General features: G+C 40.0%; 3 protein-coding genes across 3 annotated transcripts; 2 read left to right on the forward strand and 1 right to left on the reverse strand.

The window, feature by feature from the left end:
• Positions 1 to 609: 609 nt before the first annotated feature.
• LOC137940110 (RNA-binding protein CP33, chloroplastic) lies at positions 610 to 3435 on the forward strand. The gene is made up of 5 exons (XM_068785036.1): positions 610 to 927; positions 1025 to 1123; positions 1825 to 2109; positions 2236 to 2401; positions 3078 to 3435. The coding sequence occupies exons 1-4, from the start codon at positions 610 to 612 to the stop codon at positions 2371 to 2373; spliced, it is 840 nt and encodes a 279-aa protein (XP_068641137.1). The 3' UTR covers positions 2374 to 2401; positions 3078 to 3435.
• Positions 3436 to 6417: 2982 nt separating this feature from the next.
• Positions 6418 to 7270, forward strand: LOC137941219 (blue copper protein-like). The gene is made up of 2 exons (XM_068786535.1): positions 6418 to 6647; positions 6762 to 7270. The coding sequence occupies exons 1-2, from the start codon at positions 6479 to 6481 to the stop codon at positions 7154 to 7156; spliced, it is 564 nt and encodes a 187-aa protein (XP_068642636.1). The 5' UTR covers positions 6418 to 6478; the 3' UTR covers positions 7157 to 7270.
• A 2070-nt stretch (positions 7271 to 9340) lies between these two features.
• Positions 9341 to 9769, reverse strand: LOC137940115 (arabinogalactan protein 1-like). The gene has a single exon (XM_068785041.1). It carries the CDS (start codon positions 9767 to 9769, stop codon positions 9341 to 9343), a length of 429 nt encoding a protein of 142 aa, XP_068641142.1.
• Between the last annotated feature and the right edge of the window lie 836 nt (positions 9770 to 10605).

Here is a 10605-nt window from a genome sequence, read left to right on the forward strand (position 1 = left end):
ATAGATTTAATTTTATTAGATAGTTTTATTTAACTAAACTAAAATATTTTAACTTGTTTTAAATTAATAAATAATTTAATATTATTTAATTAAATATATATAAATAATTAAAAATCCTTAATTTTATAATATCCAAATGTTAATCAAATTATTACTTTTACAATATCTAAATTGTCATTCTTAAAATAGTCATTAAATATAATATTAAATTATGAATTTATATAAATAAAAAAGAGAGTATTTTAATATATAATTGTACTATGATTGATTTAATTTTTATAAGATAATTTTATTTAACTATTCTGTTAATAAACTAAGATAAATTTTAACTTGTTTAAATTAATAAATAATTTAATTATATATATATATATAATATATACTTAAATAAATATTTAATTTTAAATGTAAGAGTGTGAAGGCAGAATTAGTAAGATACGGTAATTCACCACTTACGTACAACATAACAGGTTTTGGGTTATTCTAAGTGGAAGCCGAGGAGTTTATTTCTAAAAGAAGAATTATAATCCAGTCGATTTTTTTATTTTCTAGCTCAGGATTATCCATTTCAGCGTGTGTATAAAACAGCCAGCAGCAATTCTCATTTGGAGTATGGCGCTTCTCCTCAATCTTCACCCCGCGCTTGCGAGGGGGATTCGAGAGTCTCCTTCTCGACATCTCCTCTTCAGAAAACGCCCAGAAGTTCACCTCCTTTCTTGTCCTTCAATTTCCCGGACGCTATGCAGGAGCTCTATATTTGTTGTCTCTTCCTCGGTGCCTACTTCTTCCCCCACCGTCGAAGCCCTCGTAGATGCAGCTGATTCTACTCCAGATAGAACTAGATTGATCGCGCAAAACATTCCTTGGACTTGCACTTCCGACGATATTCAAAGTCTCTTCGAACAATACGGGACAGTAGTCGATGTTGAGGTTTGTTTTACGTGCTTTTGCTTCCCTGGGGTGCCTTTCGGATTTGCCACGAGCTTTATTAATTGAAATTTGTGTTATGTTCTTTTCATGTTTGCAGCTTTCTATGTATAACAAGATTCGGAATCGTGGGTTGGCATTTGTTACAATGGGTTCCGAGGAAGAGGCTCTGCAGGCGCTTACCAAGCTCGAGTCCTATGTAAGGAATCGACCTAACTTCCGCTTTCACGACCTGAATGGAATAAGATTTTCTAATTGCAGAAACCGAAAGAACACAAAAAGAAAAAGAAAAAGAAAAGACCTAGAATGTTTAAAATCTGCGCTGAGAAACCCCCAAAAGTTGTAACGCTTAATTTAGTTATCTGTTTCTTTTTACTGACCAAAATCAGAAATATTTTTATAGTATTTCTGTACCAGTTATTCGAATCGAAAATCAAGTGGGTATTCTCTATCTTGTTGGATTTGTTGAGCAGTTCTTCACCTATCTTTCCTTTTATAACTTTTTATGGCATGAAGGAACGTCAGGATGACTTGAAAATTTTCTTGCCATGGAGAAAATTCTTCATGTATTTTTAAGTGTCATATGTGGCGTTTTCAGTTTCCGTAAGATGTAGGGTCACCTGGTTCAAGTTTCAGTTTATTTTATTTTAGTTTATCCTAATTGTTTCTTTCCATGGGAACTGATAGCACTTTCAGTAATCTGCATTTTGATGACTTTTAAGATTTTTTCCTTACCTTTAATGATATCATGAAAAAAGTCGTGCATACTAATTACACTTTGGTGGTAGTATTGAGATCTAAAAGAAACTTAGTTATTACAACATCTAATATGGGGATACCTTTCAGGATCTGTTGCATCTTTTTTTCAATAATTTCTGACCAGTTAGTTTTTTTGCATAGGAATTAGATGGGCGTGTTATAAAGGTTGAATATTCTCGATCATTAAAGAAGAAATCAACTCCTCCGTCAAAGGCTCCTATAATAAAATATAATGTGTTTGTTGGCAACTTGGCTTGGAGGGTTAGGTCAAGTGATCTCAAAGAACTCTTTGGTGGCCCAATTGATACTCTCTTGTCTGCTGAAATTGTCTACCAAACAAAACCAAGACGACCGGCTGGATATGGGTTTGTGTCCTTTTCTTCAAAAGAAGCTGCAGAAGCGGCAATAAGTGCTTTTAATGGAAAGGTAATTCTGTGCTCTCACAGCGTATCAAAGCCTTTGTCTCCAAATATGAATTTTTGTCTTGAAATTTTACGGGGTTAGTTGTTGCAGGAGTCTTTTTTTTCAGCTAATTTCTCCTTTATATTGCAGAGTTTCATGGGCAGACCACTTATTGTGGGATTCAGTAAACTACGAGTTAGTGCATTGGAAGATTGTCTGAAAGAGCAAGAACAGCGTGAAGTGACATCAACGGAGGCAACTGAGGAGATTTCTGTCGTGGCAAATTGACAATTTCTCATACTCAGAGAGCTTTTAGGTATAATCTCTGTTGTTCTGGCATTTTTTTTTATACATGCAACAATAAGAATATCATCACCAAAATTCTTGGGGGGAGACATTTAGCTGTTAGGAATCTGAGAGCATAAAATACATGCCTTCATTTTTTATATCTTTGTCTTCATGTGTCTTTTCTTTTAAATGAAAACATGGATTCTGATCCTTCCGAGATTGGCTATATCACCCTCAAGTATCAGGAGACCCTAGAAACTTTCTGATAAAAGAAGGCAAGACCAATTGAAGATAGGTTGCTTCAGATTATATGAAGTTTAAATTACAGCATCACAACCCCAACTTCCCTGAGGTCTTCATGGTTTAGGGTTTTAAATTGGCTGATACTTCTCTCATTTTCACCATGTTTATTCATGTGTTCTCACAGATATAGAGCATTAACTATTGGCAAGGGAAACACCTGCTTTTTAGATATATCTAGGCCTTCGGATCTGTGATCATTGTGATCACATCTGACTGTCTTTGTCTAGCAATATCCTGAAGTACAGTATTTAAACATTTATGTTGTCAACTTCTGTATAGTCTAAAAGAAGAAAACAATTCTGAATGTGATTTCGGAGCATATTTTGGATTCTTGAATAACTTACATTTTATCAAATACATCGAAACAGTATTTGAAGTAATGCCATCTGTGCCTGATCCAGCTATATTTGACGAGTTTGAGATAATTAACGGTGCAAATACCCTGTTCGACCAACAGGCAAGATTTCTCTATAGATGATGGTGTTGCTTGCCTTAGACAACGAAGCTAAGTGTCTGAAGACAGGGAAGAACTGTGCAATGCCAAATAGCAAATACCTCACCAGAGCTTAGTAAAAGCAACTCGAAAGGATTTTGGAATTGGCAATCTTGGAGCAAAATGTAGTATAACTCTACTCTTACTCATCTTTGTCTCAGTAGACTTTTGTCAGATTTTGTTTCGACTGTAATGTTGAAGGAACTACATGTTACATTGGATTTTGTGGTTTTATAATTGATAAGGAGTTCCATTTGTCTTTTAACTTAATATAATCCTGTTTTGTTCCGTTCTTCTTCAGAATATATTGGGTATACGATCAAAGTGCCACATTGGTTAGAAATGGGGAGGATCTTTGAATATAAGTGTGGACATTATCTTAATTGGTTTGAGGACTTTTGGGGTAAAACTCAAAAGCAAATCCATGATGGCTTAGGCCCAAAATGGACAATATCATACCAATATGGAGAAAGGTAGTATTCATAGTCTTTATAAATGGTATTAGAACATATGCCCCTGAGTTGGCCATGGTGGAAGAATCATCTGAATGTCGAATGAAGGTGGTGGATCTCGATTAGATCGCGATGGAATCCATAGATGAACTCTATTGGATAGTTAGTGTGTTCCGGATTCTTCATGGACGTGTTTTTGTACCAACATGGTGAATAGGAGTTGATATGGATAGAGAAGTTTTCGAGACAGGTGGTACTCTATGTAAAGCATACATGGATAATTATTTGAGGAGAGGATTATTGGGTATACGACCAAAGTTCACATTCGTTAGGAGTGGGAGGATTATGGACACTATCTTAATTAGTTTGAGGCTAATCCTTACATAATGATTTTGGACCTTCGTTCCATCCACGACAATTACGACGGTGTGTTGTTTAATGGCATAGACACCTCGCTGGCAGCCAACGAAATCACGAAGGAAAAGCAAAACAGAGTCGTAAATGTATTAATAAAATCGAACTATCATGTATTGTTATTTACATTGCTAAATCAACGGCAGTCCACTTCCATCAGCCATCAATCAAACGCATCAAATCCTTCATCCAATTTTCAGTTTTCAACCTCCAGTGGAGCTCTTCGGCTGCCGACCTCCAGATCAGCGGATCCTCTTCATTGTCAATATCCTCCAAACCAATTCTCTTCCAGTCCAAGTCTTCAAACAAAACATTTACACCATCATCCTTGTCGTCGCCGGCTTTTCCGTTGCAATCGACCTTATTCTCTGGGATAAGCCGCATTCTTTGTTTCCTCACGGGCATCTTGCCTCTACTACCCACCACTCGATGGTCCTCCGGTTTCTCCACATGGCAGAGATAGCTCTGATCGTTTCCCGCACGCGACGCTCTTTCCTTCTCGAACCGCTGCAGACTCTCAAGAATCTCGAAGTTGTCGTCCTGGAAAGAGACGTCGAAATCCAAGACTTTGGCAGTTTTGGGTTTCTTCTTGCGAACACGAACGCGAACGCGAACTCTCTCTTCTTCGTCGAAGAGGCAGCGCTTGTTACCGGACTTGATGTATTCTTCGGCCATCGGAATCACGGTTCCGCTCCTGCTCGATGATGAAACTATGTTCCACAATGTCTCCCAGAAATCACCTCTTATAGAATTTGCCTTTCCATATTCTGATTGTCTTTCCATCTCGACTCCTACTCCTATTCCAACTAGGAAGCTTCACCATTGGAGGCGGTTGCGGTTTCACACTAAAACCGTGTCATCCCGTGTCCCGTGTCCCTCTTAAAATCATTTCCGTGCAGAGTCAAGGAAGTTATTTCGTAATAAAGAAAGCTAAGGAAATTAAAACCCCGTCCCATGGGTTTTCAGGTCGGGTGGGGCCGAGTTCCCTGTGCAACTTGACCACTGTCGACCCGTGGATTTCGGTCAGGTTTTCGAAAACCCAATGATAAACCCAAAAAACTAGAACTTACAATCTGAACCATAAGAAAACCTAACGTGGTTAGAAGTCCAAATTGCCTCGTCAACTTCGTCCCCTCTTAATCCCCATAACTTCGGCCTATCCCCACTTCATCCCATATCCCCAGGCCATGCCCATTTTGACCAATGGCCCAATCCACTTTACTGGGTGCCCACCCTTAACCTTTAGGGTCAGGATCCCCATTTAACCCTACTAGATGCCGACCCTTAGAAGAGAATAACAAGAGCTTTAGAACCAAAGATAAACCCATACACATATGTCTCTCAAATTTATATATATATATATATATATATATATATATATATATATTCTCCCGAATTCTATCATTTTGTGAGAGAAAGTTTATTAAGGGAAGGGATTTATGGCTTTAAACCCGTAACAAATAACTATATTGTAACAAAGGATTACTAGAGTTGGGTAATTTTAGAAATATTTTGATGATGTCAGTGTTTTTTAAAATAATTTATTTTAAACGGGTATTTTAGGGAAATTCGCTTTTTTCATCTTTTTATTTTTGAGATAGTTGCACAAGCGAACCTTAAATGATTTTCTATTGGAAATATATTATTAATTGGCCAAGTGAACAAGACCTATTCTCCTCCCACGACACACACAGACCAATCTTTCATTGTTACATATTGTTTTCTGTTCCACCAATTCTAGCTATTTTACATTACATGTTTATATTCCATCATTTAATATTTTTTAATTTCTCCCAGATTTGATCGGAGAAGCATCTAATGTGGTAGGTGGAAAAGTTTGGAGCAGGAGAATGTTAGGTGGCACAGATACTTGCAGCAAAGCAGCTTGCCTTTCCCAAATCCAAAGTCCAAACAAAAGAGAGACCTGAGTCAAATATCTCACTGATTCGTTACTTAAAACTCGGGTTGTCTTTCTTCCTTCTTCTGTTGCTTGAAATGTGGATGATTTTTCATGAAATTGTAATTACTCCCGTCTTCAACATCCAGATATCATGCAGGCAGCATCTGGGTTGCGGAAATTTGAAGGGAGCTCACACCAATCTTCCATGGCTGTATTATGATTTAATGGAAGTGAAACCCACTGACCACCATCCGACAAGTCTTATCACTTGAACAGCTAACAACCCTCTTTTGAGGAAAATATATGAAAACATTGAAAAGGAGAAGACGATAAGAGAACATGGCCAACCACTTCCTCCTCGAGGAATCAAGTGTAACTCAAGATATCCACCCCATTATTAGTTAAAAGGCTTAAAACGTTGCTTAAAAATTAAAAGAACGGCTTAAGAGCTAGTTAGCTTTACTTGCTCCACTCACCTCGAACGGCTTTATAAGAGCCCAGCCTCAATCTTCCTCCTCATCCGGTCATCTCCATCCCTCAGAAATGGCAGGAGCGATGACTGCAATTGTGGGTGCTGCAGTGCTTGTACTGAGCCTGGTCTTGTCGAGCTCTGCTACAGTGTACACTGTGGGAGACTCCTCTGGGTGGACTGCTGGAGTTGATTACAGCACCTGGACCAGTGATAAAACCTTCGCAGTTGGCGATACCCTTGGTAAATTCTCTTATGTCCATCGAACGATATTCTCACTTCTTTGATCAGGGTTTAGAACAGATTTTGATCAACCATCCGTGAAAACTATAATGTACGTGCCATGTAATTTTACAGTTTTCAAATACGGAGGCGGCTTCCACACAGTAGACGAGGTGAGCTCGACGGACTACTCCAGCTGCACCGCCGGCAACGCCCTCACATCTGATAGCAGTGGATCGACGTCGATAACACTGAAGACACCCGGCACCCATTACTTCATCTGTGGATCCCCCGGACACTGCGCCCAGGGCATGAAGCTTGCGGCGAAGGTGGGAGCCGCCACCGGCGCTGGCGGAAGTGCTTCACCGACGCCATCTGGCGGAACCCCCAGCACGCCTTCTGTTAGCACACCCGGCACGCCTTCATTCACCACTCCCACCGTCGCTACACACTCCTCGACAGCCATGGTTTCTCCCTCTACAGCGGCCTTATTTTCTGCCGCTGCTCTGCTCGTGTATGCTCTTTCTTGAATTGCCAGGGTTGAGGCAGTGCTTTGTTCTCTCTCTCTTTTCCTGATGTCTACTTGTAAGCTATTGAGTATGTTATTAGGATTCTGTTAGAGGAGATTGATGGCTGTTTTAGCATCTGTTCATTGCATTTTTATTTCTGAAGGGCTTCATCCTCTCCCAATTTGAAGCAAAGCTATGAGCATCTTAAAGAACGGTCATCAGGGCCAAATCTCTCGTTAGATCTCCCTTCTCCTTCAGGCACCCATCCTGATTCAAAAAATCATTACTATATTTAACTAATGATACATACATATTATATATATATACAACAAAGTTAGTCATTTGGACACCGCATCATGTCTTGGTTCTAATTTTCAAAATCATGATTATTACACTATTGAACTTTACATGTGTATCATTCTCTCTTGCCAAATATGTAATTTGCTAAAAAATTGTTACCATATTTAGTTAATTATATATAATATATTATATTTCAAAATAAAGATATTTTTAAGTTATTTTTATACTTTTCGAATTATATTTCTTACCGAGTCTCTTATGGAAGGATATATGGGATGCGAATCAGGTGAGTCTGGTACTTGAGAGTCTTGATTCTGATTAGGGGTGGATTTGGGGGTCAGGTTTTACTGGGAACTAAATCCAACTCGTCCTAAAAACCCGTGTTCAGGTTTTTAATTTTACTCTAAAGGAAAGAGATAGGAAAGAAAACCCCTTGATTTAGGGTCAGAGACAGGTTTTCCCAAACCCGACCCACATATGAGATAAAGATGAGTTTACAAGGATAATCATTGGGTGGTGTTTGACCGTTGGGATTTTTTTTCATGTTCGGGTTTTAGGGTGAGGGATCAGATCCAGGTTCTTAGGGAATTAGATTCAGGTTCGGGTTTTAGGGTGAGGGATCAGATTCGATTTCAGGGGACAGGTTTTGGTAAACCCTGTCCACCCCTAATTCTGATTCACACAATTGGTTTGAACTGGTCGAAAGTTTCTTTTTAATATATTCTTAAATATTTTTTCAATAACCTTCGTGCAAAATGAGCGTTACGAATGTGCTCATAACGGCATAACTACCTGACATGGGAGGGCTCACATTTACATCGTCGAAAACCAGATTTTATTTTTATAAAGTGGAGATAGATGTTCCGCTTCATCTCATCAACTAAGTAATGCGGTTGATTTTGATCTTCATCTTCATCTTCATCTTCAAGTTGACTAAACCCCCTTAAGAGACAAGATTCCTCACTTGTCGGTGAGAAATAGGAAAATAAGTTTTTAATAATTTATTGAGATAGTTGGACACATGAAGTTGGAAGAAACACGTGAACAGAGTTGTTACCATCATCTTACCAACTTTATTCCTTCCTCCCAATTTTCCTTTATCTTTGAAAGCTGACCTTCTCGAAAGCTGACCTCTTCACTCTCTCACGTTAAAAGACACGGTAGCGTGAACGCAGGGGCACCTGCCCCTTGGTGCGGTACCGAGTCCGGTTTTACGGACCTGACTCGCTTCGAGATAAATCTAAATCGTAATCTCGAAATACGATCACCGCGAAACAGAATAATTTCTTCTTTGCACAACAAAGATCTCGGATCAGGGGAACCAATGAGACGGAAATTTCAGATAGAACGACATGGATCGCCGAGAAGCTCGTCTGTTCATGCAGACAGCACATGAGTGATTGAGCTGAACAAGGAGATGTGTTCCACAGACAAAAGCTGTCAATTAAAATTATACCAACCACACAGCACATGCCACATGCCCTTACCCCTCCAACAATCTAACGTCTTCCAGCTGTCCACGATCTTCCCACAACACGACAAGAAAAGATCCACATGTGTCCGCGTCTAAATTATATACTACTTTAATTTTCTTATTATTTTTCATTTTTGGCCAAGTCTTTTAATTAGTAGTAAATATTTGAAAATAAAACTGCCAAAAAGAGAGAGAGCGAGAGAGAGAGAGAGAGGGGGGGGGGACTGAAGAAGACGAAATATGAAAAAGAAAAAGAAAAGAATACCAATATCAAATATCAATAATCAGAATCCACACCGTCTAACGAGAAACTACTGAGATAAAGTAAAAATATAAGGACATAAACAGACAAATAAATCAGAAAGGAAAAAAACTAGACGAACTCAATCATCGGCGCCAGAGACGCCACTGCTGTACGGATCGAAAGAGATTCAAAACAAGGCCACAGATGCAAAGATCGCGGCGCCGGCGAAGACCACTCTACTCAAGTTGACGACACCAGCGGCGTTAGAAGGCGGAGACCGAGGCGATTCACCGGGAGGGCTCGAGATCGAGCCTGGAGTTGGAGCGGAAGGGGAGAAAGGAGCAGGAGACGAGGTCGGTGGAGCCGGAGGAGAAAGAACAGCGGATGGAGAGGGAGCGGCAGCGGTGGGAGGAGTCGACACCGGAGACGGAGCGGTCACCGGAGGAGAGACCTTCGGAGCAGGCGCTGGAGCAGATTTGGGAGGCGAAGACGTAGGAGTGGAAGGAGAGGTTGGAGAGCCAGAGGGAGCGGCACCCGGCGCCTGAGCTAGGCAAGATCCGGCAAGCAATGCGAGCATCAGGAGAGGCGCCATGAAGCTACCAGTGGAGAAAGCCATCTCTCTTGTTCTTTGCAGGCGCAGACCGAGAGAGAGGAGAGAAGCAGTAGTCTTTTTAGGGTTTGTGAAACTGTACAGAGGAGAGAGGGGGAATTATATAGAGAGAAAAGGAAAGTCTGTTTGAAGAAGAAATGAAATAAAGAAATACGGTATCAAGTTCATTAAGGAAACTACCAACGAAGCATTAGCGTTTGCTTCACTGGATCCCAGCAAATCCTAATCGCAATCCCAGGGCCACCACCGATTTCTTTCACACCTCCAGTTGTCGACGCCACGTATGGCTTCATCGTACACTACTCATAATTAGAAGTGGACCCTACTAACGGTCATAAATGACGCGATAGGTAATCAAAGCCGTCTGATCTCGTCCACGCTGTCTCCATCAAACAGCGCAAGAAAATTGGAATTTACGAAGAAACCGCCCCTTAATCGGACGATTAATTAAGTCACAGTCTCACAGAGATCCATGCCGTGACTGTCGTCACCTACCCCCTTCGGGGTCACCGTAATCTTTGATTAATTAGTATAATATTATTTAAGGGGCGAATGGGGAAGCACAACTAGGCAAATACGCGTTTTTTGTTCCGTTACGTTGTTCCTGAAAGCAATGGCTCTGACTCTCTCTTCGGACAACGTTGAGACCTTCGGACGTCACGAAAAGTCATCATAATCGGACGGCTTATATAAATTATTGATCAAATGATACCAGATAGCCCTTTTGGCACTTTCCCACCAAATAACTATTAGAATTTTTTTTGACCCATTCAAGTATTTATTTAATTCATAAAATACATGTCGTAAACTATAAGCATCCAATGTATTGATGGCAGTGTGTC

This window comes from Aristolochia californica, unplaced genomic scaffold (assembly GCF_029961685.1).
Source record: "Aristolochia californica isolate CCGP_79_NKW_82.1479 unplaced genomic scaffold, dmAriCali1.0.hap1 SCAF_9, whole genome shotgun sequence".
Classification (NCBI taxonomy): Eukaryota; Viridiplantae; Streptophyta; class Magnoliopsida; order Piperales; family Aristolochiaceae; genus Aristolochia; species Aristolochia californica.